Source organism: Aythya fuligula, chromosome 27 (assembly GCF_009819795.1).
Source record: "Aythya fuligula isolate bAytFul2 chromosome 27, bAytFul2.pri, whole genome shotgun sequence".
Taxonomy (NCBI): Eukaryota; Metazoa; Chordata; class Aves; order Anseriformes; family Anatidae; genus Aythya; species Aythya fuligula.
Window position 1 is genome coordinate 3,645,897 of NC_045585.1, and position 21,848 is coordinate 3,667,744.

Genomic DNA, 21,848 nt, shown 5'->3' on the forward strand with positions numbered 1-21,848 from the left:
TCTGACCCCAAACCCCATTCCCTGTCCCCATGTCCCAAGCCCTGTCCCCAAACCCCCCTTTCTGTCCCCAAACCCCATTCCCTGTCCCCATGTCCCACCCCCTGTCCCCAAACCCCATTTTCTGTCCCCAAACCCCATTCCCTGTCCCCATATCCCACCCCCTGTCCCCAAACTCCCCTTTCTGTCCCCAAACCCCATTCCCTGTCCCCGCCCCGGACGCGGCCCTTTTGGGGGGGGTGGGGGCGGGGCCGCGCCTCCGTTTCCGCCGTGGCCGCGCGATGGCGGCGGCGCTGGTGGGGGCCGGGGGGGGGGCGGGATACGGGAGGGGTCCTGGGGGGGGGGGGGGTCCGGATTTGGGGGGGGTCCGGTCCCGGTGTGGGGGGGGCTCTGAAGCCGCTTTTGCCCCCACAGGGCCCCGGGGAGGCCGCGGCGGCCGCTCACGCCCTGAGCCTGCCGGCGGAGGCTTACGGCAATGATGTGAGGGGGGGGGGCACGGGGGGGGGGCACCGGGAATTTTGGGGGGGGGTTTGGGACATGGGGGGGGGAACCAGGGGGCGAGGGGGCGTCAGGGTTTTTTTTGTTTTTTTTTTTTTTGGGGGGGGGTGAGGGGGTATTTGGGGGTGGGGGGGGGTTGGGAGGGGGGGGTGATGGGGTGGGGGGGTGATGGGGGGGTGATGGGGGGGGTGAGGGGGGTATTGGGGGGGTATTGGGGTGGGGGGGGTGTTGGGGTGGGCTGGGGGGGTGTAATGGGGGGGTCTGTAGGGAGAGAGGGGGTGTTGGGGGGGGTCTTGGTACTGGGGGGGGTCTGGAGGTGGGGTGGGGGGGTTGGTATGGGGGTGTTGGGGGGGAATGGGGGGGGCTGGGTATTGAGGGGGGGGTCTTGGTGCTGGGGAGGGGGTGTTGGTGTTGGGGGGGGGGGTCTTGGGTATCAGGAGGGGGCATAACTTGGTGCTTGGGGGGGTCTTGGTACTAAGGGGGGGGGTCTGGGTATTGTGGGGTTGGGTGTTGGTATTGTGGGGGGGTTCTGGGTACCAGGAGGGGGGGTCTTGGTGCTGGGAGGGGGTACTGGTATTGTGGGGGGGGGTCTTGGTATCAGGAAGGGGCATAATTTGGTGCTTGGGGGGGTCTTGGTACTCAGGGGGGGGTCTCGGTGCCTTGGGGGGGTCCTGGTGCTGGGGGGGGGGTCCCCACAGACCCCTGACACCCCCTCTCCGCCCGCAGCCCAACGTGGAGCTGATGTGGGCCATGCGGGCCTACCAGCACGCCGAGGTCTACTTCAACGTAAGGCTGCCCTAAATCGGGGAGGGGGCCTTTTGGGGACCCCCCCCTGCAATAAAAACCCCCAAAACCAGCTCTACGAGGGGCTGTTTGGGGAGGGGGGCACGGCCCTGAACCCCCCCCTCCCCCGTCACCCCGCAGCTCATCTCCTCGGTGGACCCCAAATTCCTGAAGCTGACCAAGGCGGACGAGCAGATCTACGGCGACTTCAGGAAAACCTTCGGCGACCTCAAAATCGACGTCCTCGACCCCGAGGAGCTCAAATCGGAGCCGGCCAAGGAGGTGGGCGCTTTGGGGGGGGTTGGAATTACGGGGTTGGGGTCCTGGCACCCCCCCCAAAATTTCCCCCCCTTAATCCCGTTCCCAGAAGTGGCGCCCCTTCTGCATGCGCTTCGAGGGGGTGGTGGAGGACTTCAACTACGGCACCCTGCTGCGCCTGGACTGCAGCAAGGGCTACACGGAGGAGAACACGATATTCGGTGAGCCTGCACGATGTCCCAAAACCTTATCCACTTGTTTTTAACCCCAAAACCCCCCCGGACCCCGTGCCGTGCCCTGCGGGGTGGTAACAGGGTGGGAAGAGGCGAGGCTGCGCCCCCAGACCTGCTCCGAGCCCCCCCAGACCTGCTCTCAGCCCCTTTTTTTTCTCTTTTCCCAGCCACCAGAATCCAGTTTTTTGCCATCGAAATAGCTCGGAACCGAGAGGGCTGCAACAACGCCGTCTACAACAGCGCCAAGGAGCCAGCGAGGGCGTGAGGACGAGTTCGGCTCCGCTGCGCGCCCCGTGGGGTCAGCCCAGGGGCTGCTGCCCCCTTTTTTTGCCCCCATGGGACAGGGGCAGGAGGAGGCAGGACAGCGCAGGGCATCCCGGCCCTCCTGCTGCAGTGCCTTGGAGCTCAGGCTCTGCTTGCGGACTGTAAATAAAATGTTTTCAAAGCCCTCTCCTCGTGCTGCGGGTGTTGGATGCGCCCGACCTGGTGATGGTGGCAAGAGGTCTAAGATCTAAAGGTTTAGGGGCTGTTGCTGAACCCGCTTCGGTTTCACTGCCGTGGTGGCAGCAGGATCCAGCAGTGCTGCTGGAGGCTTAGGATTTGGGTGTGAGCTACCAACTTGGCTCTAAGGGGCTTTGTGACCCGATAAATGCCCATGAAACCCCAATAAATGCCATCAAACCCTGATAAATACCCATGAAACCCCAATAAATGCCCATGAAACCCCAATAAATGCCCTCAAAACCCCAAGAAATGCCCACTAAGCCCTGATAAATGCCTATCAAACCCCAATAAAGTCCCACCAAAACCCAATAAATGCTCATGAAACCCCATTAGATACCCATGAAACCCCAATAAACACCCATGAAACCCCAATAAACGCCCTCAAAACCCCAAGAAATGCCCACTAAACCCCGATAAACGCCCATGAAACCCCAATAAATGCCATCAAACCCCTATAAATGCCCATGAAATCCTGTCAAATGCCCTCCAAACCCCAAGAAATGCCCATGAAACCCCAATAAATGCCCATGAAATCCTGTCAAATGCCCTCAAAACCCCGAGAAATGCCCATGAAACCCCAAGAAATGCCCTCCAAACCCCAATAAATCACGGGGCCCCTCTCCCAAGCAGAGGCCAGCCCAGCTCAGTAGAAACCATTGAAGTTTATTTGCAGTCACAATGCTTACACTGTATGCAGCAAACACCCTTACAAGTCAACCAGCAATCTGCTCACGCGAAAAAAAGGACCCAACACACAATCGCCAGAGGAAAGAACAAACAAAAAAAAAAATTAAAAATAAAAATAAAGGGGGCTCGGGTCGGAGGGGGGGGGGAGGAATTAAGAGTTAGGTGGTGTCTGGGAAGAGAAACTGAAACCCTAAGGACTGAGCGTCTGTGGGTAGAGCTGAGCAAGAGAATGCACACGACTAGCAGCAACAATAGTGGAAAAAAGTACAAGGCAAACAGGTTCCCTCCCCCATCAGCTTTCCTCTGTCAGTAAATTTTTAATATCCAAAACATTTATCAGGGTGACTTAGAAAAAAAAAAAAAAAAAAAAAAAGGAATCATTTGAAAGGGGAGGGAAAAGGGGGAGGTGGGTTTGGGGGGGGTGTTAAATACTTCATGCTAGGCAAACCTTGTTATTAAGAACCCCGGGCAGCAGCCCCCGTGCCCCGGCTGAAAACCCACGCTGGGGGCACGAAGCTCGCCCTCGGCCCCTCAAATCCTCCTGTGCCTCCTGCTTGAGTGAAATGGGGGGGAAAAGAAAAGGAGCAGGGTCCGGGGAGCGCGTGGTGCCAGCCCCGGGGCTCGCCCGGAGGGGAGGCGAGGGCCCGGGAGGCAGCGGGGTGAGGAGGGGACACGGGGGGCACTGCTACACCGGGGGGGGGGGGACAGGGATGGGAGAGACACCCACGAGCAAGCACGAATGGAGAAGATCACGCGGCATGGCTTCGAGTTCCTAATAACAAGGGCAAGACGGTAACAGGAAGTCGTGATTTCGAGGGGCTGAATAAGAAAAAATATACATTTTGGAATTTTACAATGCTTTTTTTTTTTTTTTTGTGGGGTTTTTTTTTTTTTGTTGGGTTTTGTTTTGTGTTTTTTTTTTTTTTTTTTGGGTTTTTTTTTTTTTTTTTTCATTTTTTTTTTTTTTGCTTCTCTCTACGCTTGTCACTAAATATATCTCTGCACTTTCACACACCCACCCCTCGCCCAGTAAAGCTTCAGGCCTGCAGGACACGCTTTCCTCACTCGCATACACAACCCTCACGCCAGCACCGGTGCACCAGGACTCTGTAAAAATTTCAATCACACTTTTTTTTTTTTTTTTTTACTCCTTTTTTTTTTTTTTTCTCGTTTTTTTTTTTTTTTTTTTTTTTGTTTTTTTTTTTTAAACTGAGTCAATATAAACCTTGTTCAAAATGTTATGAAAAAATGTACATGTTTATACAAGGCAGGCTGCAGCAGAGCGCTGGCGTTCCACGCAGACGTTCGGGTAGGGAGACGCTGGATTCTTGCACCTGGCTTTTTGCCCTTCCACCCCCTTCCCACGGAAACAGAAGCACCCTGCCCCGGTGAGCTCAACCACCCCTCCTGTTCCCTCCTCCCTCGGGACGTGGAGTACGGCCAAAGCGAGCGCCGCAGTCCAGCCCTGGGGAAGAGCAGGGATTCGAAACGCCCTCCTTTTCTTTCCATCGGAAACGGGAACCCCTCTGGGCCAGGCCAAAGAGATGCTGCTCTGTACAGGTGGAGCTGGGAGCCGTCAGCTCATCATGTCGTTGCTGTTGACTCCGTAGGTGGAATTCTTCATGGAGTCGTTCACCTCTCGCCGGAACGCCGACAGGTTTTGGGTAAACCTGAGGGAGAGGCAGCAGGGCAGCGCGTTAGAGCACGAGGTCGCCCGCTCCTCAGGGGGGTTTTGCTCCCCGGGAGGCTGCCACGAGGTGGGCTGGACCCCCCCAGCTGCATTTTTTGCATTAAGCTACAGGCTGAGCACAGCCACACGGGTTTGGTGCGCACTGACCTGTCCCTGTTCTTGGTCAGGAGGTTGCGTTCGATGCCTTCCATGAGGTTCTCGAAGCAGAGGTGCATCGCCTGCTGTTTCTCGGGAGGCTGGCTGTTCACTATGCTGTTCCTCAAGTCAGAGAAATACTGCAGGAGACACGAGAAGGCCGGGTTAACTTCTAGAGGAGCAGCCAGCTTGGCTTTAGGACGCAGCAGGAAAGAGGGAGGACACGTGCTACAGCTCTTTGGGTGGCTCCTGGTGCCCTTAAAAACCCAAACTTAATGGGATTCATTAGAGCTCCAGCCACGCGGGGAGCTGGGGACGTTTACCTTCTCGTTGAGCAGTATCAAGCCGAGCAGAGGCCGAGACATTGACCACTGGTTCCTGCAGTCCTCAAAGATGATGATATTCAGCACTGTCGACAGCATCTGGAAGAGGGAAAAGGAGGCTTAGAAGCAGCTCTGGCCTCACCAGGACACAAAATGTGTGCTCAGAGCACGGGTTCACCCCCACGGCTTCCTTTCTGCAGGAAGAAAACCTCCTGGCATCACACGCGAGGCCACAGCTGCCAGGATGAGCCCCCTCTGAAAGCTGGCTGGCTTCTGATCCCCGCCACAAAGCCCAACAGCGATGGCAAAGACTCTCAGGCACCAAATTTAAAAGCCAAGCACATACAAAGCAGAGCTGGTGCTCGTTTAACGCTTCCAGTGTCACCTCCTGCAGGAGCCTCAGTGCTGCGGTACTCCCAGCAGCAGGGGACACGAGGAGGAGCCCCCCCAGCTGCTGGAGAACTCTGCACTGAAGGCACACGTAGGTGGCGAGAGGTGCCAAGATATTTATTCCTGACACAACCAACCCTGCCCCAGGGCAGCCAGGGGAAGATTGAAGATGAGACAACTTCAACGGGGCAACAGCAAGAGCTTAAATGCTCCGAGAGCATGCGAGCACACGCTCCGGTGCCCCAAAAAGCTCCCTGAGTCCATGCTCGGGTGTCTGTGATCCCTTCCGTGGCCTCATTAAGGCAACAGCAGGAATTGAAGCCAACATCTAACCTGGTTGCTTTGGGAGATGCAGTTTCTCTTTTATCCTCGGAAAACGCCAGCTTCTGGCCCCAAAAGAGCCGGCTTTACTTCGCATTTGATCTCCCAGCGAGGATGGAACAATACTAACAATGCTCCCTGCTTCCAGGTGGGAGTGGTGCTGACACTTTGACAAGTACCAGCGAGCGAGCTTGGCTACTGCTGTCAGAAAGGCAGCGAGCAGTGCTGCTGAGAGGCAGCAGGAGGCAGATAAAAGCCTTCTGCTGCGAGGTGTGGATGTTCAGATCCCAACGCAGGGCCCTCTGGAGCTGCAGAAGCAAAACCTGTGCGAGCAGCAGCTTCTGTCATCAGCAAGTGGCACACGGAGGTGCCTCAGCTACAGGGTGCGTGGAGGTATAAGCTGAGCTGAGACTGATCTAAGCAAGCAGAACGTCTCAGCTCCCTACAGATCCTCTGCCATCGCACGTGCTCCTGACCAAAAAAAAGACAAAACCCAGCAAGCTCTGAGCCTCTCAGAGGCGTGCAGATGGAGGCAGATGGCAGATGTGCTGCCAGCTTGTACAACTCCACTACCAAACTCACCCTGCAGAGGCTTTTCTGAATTCAGGACCGAGCAGTGCCAAGGCAGCATGTGCTCCAGCAGGCAGCAAAGCTAACCTGCCCCTGCTCCCAACGTGAGAGCTGCAGCAGAGATTTGCTCCTCTATGCTGAAGTCTAAGCACAGCCTGGTTAAACACGGGGACCCTGTGGTGCCTGCTCTGCTCCGAGTGCTCGTGTACCCCTGAATTGTTCCAAGGTGTTTAAACAACTCGTGTTGTACAGCAGCAGCAGGCTGCGTGCTCTGTGGCTGGCTGGATGCTGCCTGGCTTCCTTTCCACAGACTGCCAGCACCACCTGTAACTACATTTCTGTCTTTACAGACAGACAAAAGCTCATTTTTGGCTGCTGAAGTGGTGTCCTTGCAAAGGGAGAACCACGGCCCTGAAACGTGGCTTTGAACCAGACCTACCATATGATGAGTGCGTAGGATTTTCTGGCTAGTGCTGCACCTCTCCTTGCTCCTCAGGAAAAGCCCGGAGGTCTCGAGCAGGGAGCACGCAGCCCCCGTGTTACATCACGCTAAGCCAACTCGGGGCTTATCAGGGAGTTCACCGTGCCGTGCCACAACAAGGCTCTCCCCTCCGCCTTCGGTCTTTACCTGCTGAATCATCTCTGGGTGCTGCTGCATGATGTGCAGGAACCGGTCGCTCTCCTGGGTCAGAGGTGTGGTCCTCTTCTTGGTGCTGCGAGACAGCTGCTTGAAGAGATAGGTGACGATGTGGTCCAAACAGGAGCAGCAGCCTGTGCAAACCATGGTGTCTGCAGGAAGAGGGAAGATGGAGATAGTGGGACGTCGCCAGCGTTTACCTTGCTCAGGGAAACACCACCACTTATCTGGGTCCTTTTAGGGACTTGGCACACCAAAAGCCACCTGATCCTAAAATGATCAGTGACTCCTCACTGACATATCCCCTATTTCTAGCTTCAACAGGGGTGAAAATCCTTCTCAAACCCATTCACAACATTTATCTCATCTGTTATCTGAAACACCAGGCACTTGAAACAACCCAAATCATTCCAAATCAAAGCCCGAAGAGCATACCAGGGAGCAGGGGGAGTTACCTAGTGCAGTGAGGCCTTCTGAAATGGAAGAGAGAATATACATGATTACATGAGGCTCCAGACTGGCAATAAAGTTCATGTGGTCCTGGGTGAGAACTTCCAGCAAGGAATAGTAGGACTGGCTGAGTTTGGGATAATCCTGCAGAGAAAGAGAGAAAGGCGTGAGGCCTCTTGCCTAGCCTGTAACCATCAGTTCCTTTCTGCAGTGCCTACCCAACCCACTCATTAAGGAAAACTGCTTACCGGATCTCCTGGAAGGAGAACAAACAAACCTCTCGCTCAGAATAACTTGTGAGCCAACACATTTTTCCCCCCCGTGTCTCCCACCAACTACCTTTCCAAACAGGCTCCGGCAACAACGGCCCAGCAGGTTCCCAACACTGCTCTATCAGAACATCTTTCCCCGCTGCTTCCCTCACCTACAGGGAGTGTTCACGCTGCCTACTGCCAGCGCTGGAGATGCAGAGATAGGAAAAGCTCTCCAGGTGTCTGCTGCAGCCTGCCAGATCACCTACAAATAGGCAGGCACGGTGCTGGGCTCAGCAGGCTGTGCTGCTGATTCTTCCTGCACCAACCCCCAGATTGGGGGGGCTCTCCTGGCAGCCCCTGTCTCAAGATTTTCATTTGAGCTGCCCACGAGCTGCGTGTCTCAAGAGCAATGGTTTGGCTACCAGCACATTGGATTAAGAAGGTGCTGAATGCAGTCACAGAGGCAGCAGCAGCTTTCAGATCCTGCTACGAGACGAGTAAAGACTTGGGAGGAGCATGCTGCCCTCTCTCCTCAATATTTTGAGGACCAGGACTGTGCTGAGAGGGCCTCAAAGTTCTGCTGTGAAATGGATTACTGCACACGAGGCAGAGATCTTCATTAAGCAGGTTGCACTGAGATCTCTGCCCACAGGCAACACAGGGAAGAGCAATCCTTCACTCGCAGGAAGCGTTTTGCAGGCAGAGAAGCAATTATTTTTGGTAACTGCTTTGCTGAGACTTGGAGCGTGCCCTACTGGAGAGAGGAGCACCCTTGGGTGCTGGGCTTGCAGCCTTCACGTGGGCCCTGCTGCTGCACAGTCCAGGAGCTGCAATTTCCTGCTGGCCCGTGCCTGGCTGGGGTTCCAGGAGGTGGCACGAGCTCATTTGTCTCTGTGATTAAAGTTTTCCTTTACCATCTAATCTCCCAACCCTGCCTTTCCTAGCCGTGTTTACGCTGCTGATCACAGGTGTGGGCTTACCAGGAGGTCGCTGTGCGGGATGGAGAGCAGAAGCTTGATAAAGGTTTGCAAGGCGTTGTCCAGTGCATCATCCCCGTACAGGCGGAAGACCCCGAAGTTGACGTAGCTCCCGCTCAGTGCAGCCTTCAGCATAGAGAAGCAGATGGAAATCCCCTTGAGCTTCAAGGCGTAGACTTGATCCTTTGGGACCTCCCCAAGCGTTAGGATACGATTTCCTGCACGAGCACAGAAGTGGACTCAGTATTTCAGCAACCACATCCGAACCCCTTCTCCCCCCGGGGGGCACAAAAAACACAAAAGGAGAGCCCTAAGGAGCGACTGAGGAGTCAGCCACCAGCACCAGAGACCTGTTATTTCCCAGGCAGCAGTTAAGGACCCCGTTACAAGTTAAAAGCTCTACTAGGAATCGGGGAAAACATCTGCGTGGAGTTTTGCTGTGGAAACAGGATGCACAACGCCAGGACTGCTCTCCACTTGCTTTGCAGGTCTGCCCGTGTCACCTCGCAGGCTCCCGCGGGGCTCAGCTGGGTTTCCTGCTCATTGTTGTCACTTTCCTCCTCGTTGGAGGAGCGTGGCAAACACCCTGGTGGTTCTGCCTGCCTGCCTACCCAAGGACTTCATGCAGAAGCATCTCCCTGGCTCTGAGCATGCACTCAGCAAGCGATTTGGCACTGCCTGCCAGCCCAGGGTCATTCTCCGAGCTGGCAAGAGCCCAGCCCTCACTCCCCAAGCGAGCAGAGGAGTCAAGTGCATCCCATCCCACCTGCTGGGCACTCACCATACGTAGTTATCATTTTACTTGTTTCTCGGAAGAGCAGGATGCCGTTTGGTGAGGACACATCGAACTGCAGCCGTTGGGACCTAACAGGAAGGCAGAAAATAAATCAGATTTCTAAGAAACCTGTGGAGGAAAACAAAGCCCAAGCACCAGGACCTCCAGGTGCTGCTCTGTGCCTCCTCCCCAGCTCCCTGAACACCCCGCTCTGGTAGAGCACTGCTGCTCCTTCCCACCACCAGGCAGGGCACAACCTTCTCAGGGACAGCCGAGCTCTGCTGTCGCAGAAGAAAGGGCCTCTACGTCACGGCCATGAGGGATATTACAAGTCTGAGGCTGGAAATCCTGGCTTGGCAATAGTCACTAGGCTACTGCACACAAACACAGCGAGCAGCTTGGAAGCCAGCATTGTGGGGCAGGCTGACTGGCTCCTATTCATAACCCGACCGAGAGTTCAGAGCTTGGCATTTCTTCCCCTGCAAGTGAACAGATCTGAAAACTGATGTGCAGCGAGCTGTCCGCTTCACCTTCGGAATAAATGAGTGTATTCCAGGAAGGTTGCTCCTGCTGCAAAGATGCCATTCAGCTGGGGTAAACACTGTGACAGCACAGATTCTCAGCAACCCTGAAACGGCTGCGCCTGAACCTCGTGTCCTTTCCACTTGGCTGTAACAATGGTCCCTTCCTACAGGGCTGTGTTCAGCTGGCTGCAGGCCGAAGCAACGTCTTGGCAGCCTTCCACTGCCAGATTAGACAGCCTCTGAATGATCTGACTAGCGTCAGAGTACCTCTCTGCTGGCAGGAAGAGCTCGTGGTCTAAAGCAGAAGTGGTCAGCTGGCTGCCAGACAGAACAGCACTCGTCTGATTACAAAGGCAGGTTTTAAAAAATTAACCCAACTCGCCTGCTTCCATCTTATGGCTCCAATCCTTAGAAACAAACACTAAAGAAATTCAGAATTCTTCCTGATCTCGTCTCCTGGTCTCACTGACTGACACAACCGCTATCTGGGAGCTATCAGATTTTCCTCCCAGCTGAAACAACGCCAGCTTTGCCACCTCCCACCCCTGGCAGCCTGCAGAGCATAAATAGATGGGAGCAGAGAGCACACAACCGGGCATCGACACCCACGCAGTGGCTGAAGCAGCAGCCAGCAGGCAGACACACATCCCTGCCAGCCCGGGGGCTCGTACCTGTTGTGCACCAGCTCAGCCATCAGTTTGAGGACGGGCGTTGTGCAGGCTGGGTCGTGGTACCAGAGCTCAATTGCCCGCTGCAGAATCGGCATGTAGGATGGGTAGCTGCAAGGGGAGAGCTAAGGAAGGAATTTCGGTGCTTTGTGTGAAGAAGAAAGGTCACAACTTCAACCAAAAGGCACGTTTTGGGCACTGCATCCAAGCCTTGCCAAGCAGCTGGTTAACAATGCAAGGCAGAGCTGATGCTGCTTGCCAAGGTCTGCTTTACCAGGGAAAAATCCTGGGTCCACTGAAGGAATTGCACTTCTAGGACAAACCAAACCAAAAGGGTTGTGGACAAAAGGGAAGACACACAAAATCTGTCAGTGCGGCAGACAGCTGACCTTCACCAGCTAAAGAGAAATTTGGAGTCCAGATTCCGTGCTCTTTAAGCAGCGATGCTCTCATCAAGAGGACAAAGACACCAACTACCACTGGCTTTAGTGAGCTAAACTTTTGTTGCTGCTGAGCTGTGCGTATCCCACGAAAAACCACTGGGCGTTACAAGCCAAATCTCTTCAGGGCCACTTGGAAAACCCCAAGGATTCAGCTCTGAGCAGATTTCTAGGTTGACTTGGTTGCAGACAAACAAAGTCAAAGCTATTTTGGGGCTTACAGACAGGACACCATGTACTAGAAAAGTGAAGATTCCTCTTTTCCCACCGCAGCCAGGATTTAGCAGGGAACACGGAGCATTTGGATGCATTCAGCCGGAGCTCCCCCCACCCCAAAGGACAAGGTGGCTCAAGTTCACAGGCAACAAACGGAAGGATACATCCACTCAAAAAGCATCATGAAGCTGGTCTTGGCATTGAAGGCAAAGGCTATTCCCCTCAGGTCTCTCACCAAACCAACCAAAGTTCTCTGCGTTGCAAAAGAAGCGACACGTTAAAACACGACACACGAATGGATCTTTCCCTCCCCGGCTCCACCAGCCCATGGCCACGTCCCTTCCTCCCACCCCAGAGAGGGAAATGGTCTCTTTCTCTCTGCAGGAGTTATTTATTCCCTCCTGTGTGGCTGAATTGAAAACCCCTAAGAGTACAGAGAATATGGATAGCTGGGAAGGTCCTGCCCAACTTACTTTTGCCTCTTGTTCATTGAAAGTATTTGTGCTGAACATTTGTGCCACGGTCTCAAAGGCAGCCGTTAGGGGAAGCATGAACTGCTCGTACTGATCCTCATCTTCCCCTGAAATAAAAAAGAAATCAGGAGGAAATAGACTGCACGTCCCTGCAGATCTGCCTGTGCTGAGACACTCAAACACTGGTCACCCACGCAGCTGGAGGCGAGGAGACCACGCTTCCAGACAGGTTATTTGTTATTTATCACCTCCAACATCCAACTTGCAACACCCAAACCACAAAGTCGTCACTCTGCTCTGGGTCTCAGGAAAAAACCCTAAAAAGTACCTAAATCCACCATGAGAAGACGCCCAAGTGCAGTGTAGAACGTAGTCCGACATCTCATGTCAGTCAGGTTAGACTGATTGTTAATGCCCAGGAAGGAAAAGTGCTCACTCTGCAAACAGAAGAGAGGACACAGGTTAAAGGGGAACCACCTGCTCGAAAAGGCTCCTGCATTAGGGGCTGGGTTGGATGGATTCTCCTGTCTAATCCCCATCCTGTGCAGGGATGAGGACAACCAAATTCTGGGTTGTCTCGGAGGAGGTGCCACCAGAGGGCAACACGCACCGCACTGGCTGCCCACGGAGCTCTCCTGGCTGCAGGTAGCAGCACCATCACCTTCCATCTGGGGATTTCCCGGGACCCAGCGAGCAAGGAAGCCTTGCTTTCCCTCCAGCTCAGAGAAACCATCTGTCCCTCTTAGTCCTGTGGACCCTCCAGGTGCTAAAGCTGCTGGAAATCGGCTTCTGCAGACAGATCCCTGGTTACCCCGCCTACAATCCCCACGGGAAGAGGCAGCCCCAGGGCAGTTTCTGGACCAGGACATGGGACCGTGCCAGTAAAACGTCCCCCAGATGAAGGAACACAGTGCCTCGCCCAACCAGTCCATCCAAACCTTCTGGATGTGGTTGCAGGAGCCCTATCAGCACAGCATCAGAGCAGTCAGTGACCACGCGCTCCCAGAGGCGAGTCCTAAATCTGATGGGCTCTGCTGCTCGCTTCTGATCACTCCTTCTGATGTTTTTGGTTTCAAGTCACTGCTCCAGATCCGCACAGGGAGCACCGTGCTAGCAGTGACCCAGGAACAAGGCTGCTGTCATCCTCACTGCTGTGAGTGACGGCACTCCCTCCACATCAGCACTTTTGGACTGAAAGTTGGGCATTAAAACTTGCTTTAAATTTCATAAACAGCATCACTGCTCTCTACCTGCATGTGCAGCGATATCATCTGCCTCCCACATTTCCCTCTGGAGATGTCTGTCTTTCAGTGACAGCAAAGAGAGCCCCACATTAACCCTTCTGGGATGAAAGGCACCACAAAATTACCACCTCTCAAAATTGAAGGGCAGGCTTTGAACAAAGAGAGATGGGACAGAGATCCCATTTTCTAGAGGCTTCCATGGGTGCATGAAAGCATCTGGGAGACAGGTCAACTTCAAGAGGGTGTCCAGGTGTTAAAATTAAGGGATTACCTGAGCTGCAAAAAGGTCGGGGTAGTTCTCTGTGAGACAAGAAGCAGGAGGAGAAAGGACTTACCGTGTGATTGTTCAGCATGAACTGCACGGCGCTCAGCTTCACCAGCTTTCTAACACTGCTGTATGTACAGGCGGCGTTAAGGAAGCAGCAGAGTCAGCAGAAAACCTCTCGCAAGGCTTGCAGAGCGCTTTCTGGGGCAAAACTGGAAGGGAACTTATGTCTATTCTATTAATATGTTCTAGGTTCTCTTCCATGTGTTTCAAGAGCAACTCTTACCAGGCTGCAGAGGCGTGCAGTGACTGCTTTCATTTACTCTGGCAAGAAGAATAGGAAGGGTAGGCTACGACTGTGAGCAAATTAATGCTATGGATGGTGAGCTACAAAGCAATTGTGATCCACAGTAAAAAATCCTACAGTACTAGAGCCATCCACTGTAACACAGCACCTAAATAAGGCACTGACCAAGCACTTGCACTCTGTTACCTTCTCGCTACCCAAAAGGTGAAGGGGTTCAGGAATCTGTTAGGTGCAGAGTGCTCCTGAGCACCTGGGTTGCTCTTCCCTCGTGCTGCAAGCGTCCTGCACACCCAGAGCTCTTCCCAAAAGGATATCCAATGGAGAGGTCATTGAGCAGCTGCAGTGTCTTGGAGGTGATAGGCTCGCACCGACCCCAGTACTTCAGGTTGGTGATGCTAGGGAAGAGGACAACAAGGAGGGGTCAGAGGGGTTTGCTCGGCTTCCCCGTTTGCTGTGCGGCGGATTCTTCCAGGCAAAAAGTCACCCAACATCATCAGCTCCACCCTCCACCGAAACCACAGACATCACAAGCCACAAAATATTGGTATAAAATCACTGTACTTACATTTGGTTGACTAGAAAATTATCCTTCAGATAATCTTCACTACTTGGGTCCCAAGCTACACTGGCCCATACCCAGGCCCTTGGAATTCTGTGGCACTCCAGGGCTGGTTTCTGCAGCAAGGGTAAGAGAATTCTGCGGCAGTGACTACATGCAGACGTATGCAATTCTGCACCTGCACCATCCACTGTCAGCTGCAGAATTCTAGTAGCCCTTGCTTCTTCCAGGAGAGCCACTTCACCCCTTGCGGATGCGCGAGGGTAGGCAAAGCCCCGTGAGGGTAAAAGAGGGGGCGATGCTACAGAAATTAAGGGGGGGGTGGGCAGAGGCTGCACGTCTCCAGGCGCACGGCACTGGGATTTATTCAGCCCTGGAGCTAGTGAAGTGGTTCGAAATGCTGGTGGAGGCTGCCAAAGGCATGACAAAAAGCCAGGTGATGGGTTCGGTCCAGAGGAGAGCTGCCAAGGAGCAGGCCGAATAGGGTGTCCAGCAGAATTGGAGAATTTTACAAAGAATTTAGGGGAAAAGGACTTGCACTACTCTGGTACTGACCAGCACAATTTGCATGGAAAACCTTTGAAAGGAGCAGTCCCCTCCCCAGAGAGCTTTCGTGGCTGGTGATTGGCAACAGTCAAATGAACAGGGCACGAGTACTTGAGGCTGTCCCCTCTCTGCCTCTGGTTTTTACTAAGCAGGCACTGGAAAAAGAATCCTTTATCCTGGTGTGCGGCTTATTTTTGTGTCTCCAAAGCCCAGGCTAGATCCACGATGGATAAATCAATCCCGGAGGCTGCGCGTGATTTAAGCCCCTGAGCACAGCCTGTAATTCTGGCAAGCAGCCAGACGTTACAAGCTTCAGACTCAACAACACTCCCTCATCTTCCAGTTTTCCTGGTAACACCTTCAGATAAACCCTGGAAGCTCTGGTGCCTGCAAGCAGGAACACTTACATTTTCCCTATGAAGACGCTCAGGACCATGGTCTCGTCATTCAGCCCCAGGACCTCTGAGAGACGGCGGTACAGCTGGAGAGAAAAACAACACCGATTTATAAGCTGCCAACAACACAAGTAATGATCGAGGATTATTTGATTTTCACTCGGCCTCAAATTGCAGCTCCCAGCCCTGGGAAGGTGTAAACTCGGGGCTTTCCCATCCGAAGCAAAACAAAGCACAGAGATGCTCGTGAGCTGGTGAACACCTGCCCTGATCACTGCTACCTCTTTTTGAGAAGGTCACTAGCCACAGCACTGTCACAGCAGCTTCTAACGCTGTTTCCAGAAGCTGGGCACTTGATTTTCCTAGGGAAAGGAGACGTAACTGTGCTCCTCCTCACACAGCTGCATGAGGCACCTTACTGAGTTTGTCTGGAAGCCTAATCCCCTTGTCACACCGCTGCTCTGGAGTCTCCAGGGGGGGGACAAAAGGCCACAGGCTACTGGAAGGGAAGAGAACCAATTTCTGCCACATGGACGTTCCCATTCTTTACATCATTTTTGAAGCATTCTGCATCTCTGAAGATGCAAAGAGGCACTCAGAGTCCAGCACGTTTACAACTACCTCATAATTAAGAATACGGGTATTTATCTTCACTTCAGAGAAGAGGAAACAAGGCTCAAATGGAAAGGTTTGGGCTCCTCAAGTGTTTATGCATCAAGTGACTTTCCCGTGTATGTGGGCTTAAGGGACTCGTTTGAAGTCACAGAAGGAACCAAGTAGGTAAAACCGAACCCAAATCTCAGGTTCTAGGCTACTGCCATAATCACTGGCTCCTTCCTCAGGCATAGAGAGCACAAAGACAGCTCGGGGTTTGCAATAACACTGGACATACACCTAGGAAACAGAGCAGACAAGTCGCAAATATTTCGGCCATCAAGAAAAGGAAACAAGCAATGCCACCTGCTTTCATTTTTTTTTAAAAAAGTGGGGTTATTGCTGCACCTGGCGTGAAGACACAGAGGGAATTTACCTTGGAAGACTTCTGCACCTGATCTCCAATATAGATCTTGCGGAACTGCTCGAAGAAGCTGAGCATGGCAAGCTCCAGCTTCTCGTTCCCAGCCTGCGCCAGCCGTGAGTCCGTGAGGTTCATCAGCTGCAGCACCCTGGAGAGGGGAGGGAAAAATCAGACGTCACTGCTGCTGGCCACAGGGAGAGCAAGGGGCTTCTGGCACACGGTGGTGCTTCCAGGCTGGGTGATTTTTACTTTCTGCACTGTTTTGGGGCAATAGCTGATAAAACTGACAACAAAATGCTGACTAGGGTGTATTTCTCTTCTGTGCCAGGCCATTAGGAGGCTGTTGTGTCCCTTCTAACAGGGATGCAAGGGGCTTGGTTTCAATTTGCTGCAGAAGCGAGCTTCAGGTGCTTTAGCACACTGACCCAGAGACTGGCCCAGCTTGTTCTCAAACCCACCAGAGAAACCAGTGCCTGCTCCACGCTCTAAATGACTCCCTCCTGGCTTTTACTGGGCGCCCTGTGGAAACAACCTGTGCACAGGGGCAGTGCCAAGGTCCTGCACAAGTGGACCTTGCTGGTGAGGAAGGGGTGGAGGGATTGCAGGGCAACGTGCAACAGAACAGGGGGCAGAAGAAATGATAGCCCTTTTTGGCAAGTGCCACAAAGCAGGGTGGGACAGAAATACAATATAAACAGATTGCTCTGAATATCTATCATATTTACTGGCACGAATTGTTACTGAAATACAAGATCTCACTATTTCCCCCTCAGTAACTCATCAGCTACTTGGGAAGCCAGTGCTGGATGTTATTTGTTAGCCAGGGCTCCCCAACAGGCCAGCTCCCTTACTTTCACAGGTTAGCTTCTCCTCCTACCCTAGCTTCCAGAGCACAGCAATCAGGCTCTGGACTAAGAGGCATTTGGTGTGACTCAAGGTAGTTCATGACCAGTAGGCTACAGGTTCTCACATCCACCTAATAAAGCTTGCACTGCAAAGGATTTACAATCCCCCAAATCCATCAGGTGTTAGAAGACAGCATAAAGTTTTAACAGCTATAGAAAAAACTACAATATTTGGGATATATTTTAGGACAAAGCCCATTTTGGATTATTAACGAGGAAAAAGACTCCCCCCCAACCCCAGGAAAGAACCATTGTGCATTTAATTCTACTCCAATGCATGCATTTAAGCCCAGTATAAATTCCTTTTCCATGCTCTTCCCCTCTCATGGTCTTTCTTACAACCCGGACTTCCCAATTTAGTCAAGCTACAGCAGAAATTTGTGGCAGCGCTGGCTAGAGCCACAATCTCTTCTCTCAGGATGGCCAATTCTGTATTTTTTTTCAGTGAAAAGAGGGGAAGAGCATGGTGGCAGCTTCACGATAGCAATTCTTCGACTTCAAGAGGGGTGCAGCTAGAAAACAGTCAGTATCCCTACCGACAAACCAACTCGCCATCCATCGCATCCTGCTCATCCGTGCTGGCGAACGAGACCCTACCACCAATCACTGCCCCGATAATATAGACGAGCCACGTCAGGCGCCCTGAAACCAACAGAGGACATCAGAACCAAGCACGTCACACAGTACAAGGAGGCAGCTGGGGAGATTTGCAGTTCAGTTTGGCAAAGATGGGATTCCCCAGGAGTATCTTTCTGCTTTCGTGCCACCGAAATCACTCAGTTCTCCACTTGGTGGAGAGGAGGCACGGCTTTACTAGAAAAAGGAACTAGAACGCCAGGTCTGCCTGCAGGATTTTCATTATGTAAAGCCGTTCCACTGCAGAAAGCCACTTTTCTTGCAAAAGTGCATTCTGTGCAGTTAAACCCGTGGAGCTGCCAGCAGGCAGCGTTATTCTTTCACCAAACACACGTGGCTGATGGAGAAGTCAACGTCACACGGCGTTTTGCCCACACAATATTGCACTGCGTTAGCTCAGACACTATTGCTTCAGAGGGAAGCTGCAGTTTCTATGGTTGTGCTGATGTGCCCAATTCCTGCAAGGAAGGATAAGCCAGCTAGGTTATTAGAGAAGGGGCGTAACACAGCTCCACCTGAGCCTCTGAAGGAACTGCTTCTGTAAAATTCCTAAACCAAAGAGGTGTGCAAGTACAAAACCTGCATGCAGAGCCCACCCAGAGCTGCAGACAGACACTCTCCTTCAGACACTGGCACCAGCTGAAAATCCTGCTCCCTTTTATTCATTATCGACCACCAGCTGGAGGTTTTTGCTGTGTAAGCAGTGGGGAGGTTCAGATGAGCACCCCACGCCCTCTCTCAGCCCAAATCAGGTCGGGCAGGTGGTTGTGGACAACCCGTAGATTGGGCAACATCCTCCTAACTCGTCTCTGAGAGACTGGTCAAGGAGATGACTCAATAATTTCCCCCAGGAGTTGTGCAGTCAGCTGCAGGACAGCAACAACAGCTTCAGCCAGCGGTGCTGTGTGTGTTGGGAGTGTCTGTCCCCAGCCAAGGACACTCAGCACCATAAAGCACCTCCCCAGGGGAACACCTGCAAGATCTGGCTCCCCGTTGTACGGTGTTCACCAGGAACGCAGGCTTCTGGAGCAGTACCGTGGAGGACGGGCAACCTGCTGCAAGCTTGCAGGTCGTTGCTCCCCAAATGAGCTCACCTTCTTGTACAGCAACATCCATGGGGCTGGCGGTGGCGCTCTGCAGCAGCTCCTGGTAGGACTGGGCTGACTGGTCGAAGAGCTGCACGAGCAGAGCGCAGGTCTTCTCGTACTCGCACCGGCCGATGGTGGAGAGCTGATCCAGCTGCTGCTGGACGAGGCCGGTGTCATCCAGGGGATCCTCCAACCCATCCCTGTGCAGCAAGAAAGAAGATTAGAAAAGGAATTAAAACGCCAAGACGGCCTAACCCGTAACATAAGCTTGTTTCTGTCTGGCTGGAGACGCTTTTCTGAGGCACGCAGCAATTCCAGTGAGGAAAGTCTCTGCCCCTAGTGTTTGTCGTGATGGAGAGCTACAGGCTGATGTAATAATCTGACCATTACCGGAGCCATAAATCAGAAAAACATGCGTGGTTCAGGTGGAAGGGCCATCAGGAGCTGGGATGAGTAAGCTCTCCTTACATCGTTATGTTTGAACAGAATGTGCAGAGCCAAGAGCAAGTTCTCTGTCTGGCTGTCTTCATATAACAAAGCTTTCCATCTCAAGGCTTTAGTTTCCTTTTCCTCTAAATACATTAACCTCAATACTAAGTTCTATTGTGATCACCCAAACTAAATAAACCTGCTGTTCCACCCATGCATTGTTAGACAGCTAAGAAGGGCTAAGTCGATCCGTCTTCCCTTGAAAGAGGCACTCACAGATTATTTTTCTATACTTGACCATTTGTTTTCATCAAATACACACAAACACAAGGTGGAACTCATCCCACACAAATACAGGCACTGCAGCAGAGTCCTCCAGGCTGCATTTACACTCAAAGGAGGAAAAAAAAAAAAAAAAAAAGATACTTTTAGGTCTAATTTATGCCATCCTGCAGCAGATACCTAGGAATTAAGTGAATCATTTTGCATACTTATTCCTCTCTGTTACGATGGCAATTCAGAGTGTAAATGGCATGCTGCAGCTGTATAACACTGGGTGAGATGAATTCCGCCCATCTCCGAAACCACTCGGATCAATCTCAACCATTTTCGACTGACTAAGGTCTAAGGAAAAAAAGAAAGCTGTAAAAAAAAGCGCACATTTTCTTTTGTGTAAGACAGAGAATATGCAATCTAGGTAAGTCTCCCTGAAAAACCCCTCGGTGACTCACTAAACTTCCTGCAGTCACATCCATTTTGGAAAGACAACTCAGAGCAGAACAGGCTGGAGCCTTCTGCACCAGGTTCTGGCGCCTGCAGCAGAAGCGCTGCCATCTCTCTGCTTCCCTTACCTCAATATGATGTGCACAGATTCCAGTCTGGATGTGATGTATGCTTTTGTGACTTCTGGTGTGTACGTTTCCAGCATGTGAGGCTCTGTGGCTTTCACGTAGGGCACCGATGCCGCCAGCCGCTGCCACAAGCTCAGGAGATAGTGAACGCTGTTGGGAGCAAACTCCCAGTGCTACCGAGAGCAACAGAAAGAAAAAAGAAAGGAAATCAGCCACTTGTGACTTAGCTATTTTATGCACATTGCTTCGACTTACACAGCACGTAGAGGGCATCATCTAAAAGCTTTAGTGATGCGGCTGCCAATTTTAACAATGAATTTCAGCACCTCAGTTCAAAGGGCAATCAGTAAGGAGTGAAGGATGCTGCAGGGCTGAGCCAAAAGTCTTTGGTCCCAAAGTTCTGCTGAGCTCATCCTGTAGCATGCCGGAGACAGCTCCCCAGACAAAATGTATGCTTTAAAACCATTCTCCAGACACTGACTTTGTTAAATTTTGATATTTACATAAGCTATAACATTTTTTAACCATATTCTGTGCAGTGGTGTGGTTACAAGTTATACACTAGTGGAAACCTCAGTGGGAACATGGCATGATATTCCTATTACTAGTGATGCTGGCAACTGCATTTCAACAGTGAAGCGATACTTAATTCTAAAAATAAGCCTTTTTTTTAAACAAGTTGTGATTTTTTTTCCCCCTGCTAGGGCACGGAAAGACTCTAGAGGCATAGCAACCCTGCCTTCCCCCACACACTGTTCTTGTTCCATTCAGTAGGAATGCACAGAATAATCAATGCTACACTGCAGGATTCTGTCACAGATACTGCAGGGCTTTTTTTGGTTAAAACAAACAAAAATTGACAAATCTTCTGCAAAATAAGGGGCTAAGAACTGACAAAAGGGTTATCATTTTGTTTTAAGAGACAGCAGGGGGAATAAAGACCCACTGAGGGCAGAGGATTGTGTACCTGTAGGCTGGTCACGGTGAAGTTGGCGATGAGCCGGATGACCTCGGGATAGTTCTCCACCTTCACCAGCTCTCCCAGCTGGTAATTGCTTTTCAATCGTGCCAGCAATCGGCAGAACTCATGGTAGTTATTCGGGTCTGACAAACTCTGAGAGGAGAAAAAAAGGAGAAGGATTAAGAAACAGCAACAGGAAGGGGCATGGATTTATGGTGGAAGAGTAGAGAAAGGAAAAGAGCAGCAAGCTGTTGCAGCCTTCTCCCAGTGCCACAGGTGGGATGTGCATTAGGAAGTATTTTTGGTGAAGAAACTTGATGCAGAGGAAGCAGAGAACCCCACTGACTGCATCCAAAACACTCACCTGTGGGTTTTCCAGTATTCGTTTAACTCCATCAACAAGGTGAGATAGAAACTTTGCTCTTTCTGCATTGTTGAAGAGGGATCTGCGTACGGAGGCTATCTGCACTAAGCAGGATAAAACCTAAAAGGGGCAAGAAGAAAAGAGGGAGGGATTAGAGCACTAAAATGAACACCATGTGCTTGCTTTTCATGACATAAATCATTTAAGTTTGATGCTCATGCCACACGTCAGCTCCTTCAGTCCAGAAGAGGACTTGAAACAACAGCCATCATCTGCAATTCTGTGCAGTCTGCATAAAAACATAGATACAAATTACAGGAGGGATAAAAGCACAACACCCAGAGGAACAACATCTCTGTCCTGACAGTCAAAGGTGTGTTGCAAACTCTGCTACGTGCCCTCCAAAACACAGATTTCTCTGAATGAAGAACACAGAGCACAGAAGTCTAAAAATATGCTAGCAGAGGAAGGAAAAAC

The 21,848-nt window shown here is 52.0% G+C and overlaps 2 protein-coding genes across 3 annotated transcripts in view; one reads left to right on the top strand and one right to left on the bottom strand.

The window, feature by feature from the left end:
* The first annotated feature begins 240 nt into the window (after positions 1-240).
* On the top strand, positions 241-2,220 carry PBDC1 (polysaccharide biosynthesis domain containing 1). The gene is made up of 6 exons (XM_032204080.1): positions 241-293; positions 412-477; positions 1,222-1,281; positions 1,420-1,560; positions 1,646-1,757; positions 1,937-2,220. The coding sequence occupies exons 1-6, from the start codon at positions 279-281 to the stop codon at positions 2,032-2,034; spliced, it is 492 nt and encodes a 163-aa protein (XP_032059971.1). The 5' UTR covers positions 241-278; the 3' UTR covers positions 2,035-2,220.
* Positions 2,221-4,190: 1,970 nt separating this feature from the next.
* Positions 4,191-21,848, bottom strand: part of XPO7 (exportin 7) — a 41,673-nt gene continuing 24,015 nt past the window's right edge. For both annotated transcript variants that reach the window (XM_032204097.1, XM_032204096.1), the window contains exons 9-28: positions 21,372-21,491; positions 21,014-21,160; positions 20,047-20,219; positions 18,773-18,966; positions 17,579-17,684; positions 16,150-16,285; positions 15,132-15,205; positions 13,934-14,014; positions 13,383-13,446; positions 12,132-12,240; positions 11,804-11,910; positions 11,495-11,583; positions 10,678-10,785; positions 9,489-9,571; positions 8,711-8,925; positions 7,482-7,620; positions 7,018-7,178; positions 5,109-5,207; positions 4,798-4,925; positions 4,191-4,630 (exon numbers count right to left, since the gene is read on the bottom strand). In XM_032204097.1, coding sequence (XP_032059988.1) covers positions 4,537-4,630; positions 4,798-4,925; positions 5,109-5,207; positions 7,018-7,178; positions 7,482-7,620; positions 8,711-8,925; positions 9,489-9,571; positions 10,678-10,785; positions 11,495-11,583; positions 11,804-11,910; positions 12,132-12,240; positions 13,383-13,446; positions 13,934-14,014; positions 15,132-15,205; positions 16,150-16,285; positions 17,579-17,684; positions 18,773-18,966; positions 20,047-20,219; positions 21,014-21,160; positions 21,372-21,491 — 2,427 coding nt within the window. In that variant the 3' untranslated portion in view covers positions 4,191-4,536. The remainder of the gene's footprint in view (positions 4,631-4,797; positions 4,926-5,108; positions 5,208-7,017; positions 7,179-7,481; positions 7,621-8,710; positions 8,926-9,488; positions 9,572-10,677; positions 10,786-11,494; positions 11,584-11,803; positions 11,911-12,131; positions 12,241-13,382; positions 13,447-13,933; positions 14,015-15,131; positions 15,206-16,149; positions 16,286-17,578; positions 17,685-18,772; positions 18,967-20,046; positions 20,220-21,013; positions 21,161-21,371; positions 21,492-21,848) is intronic.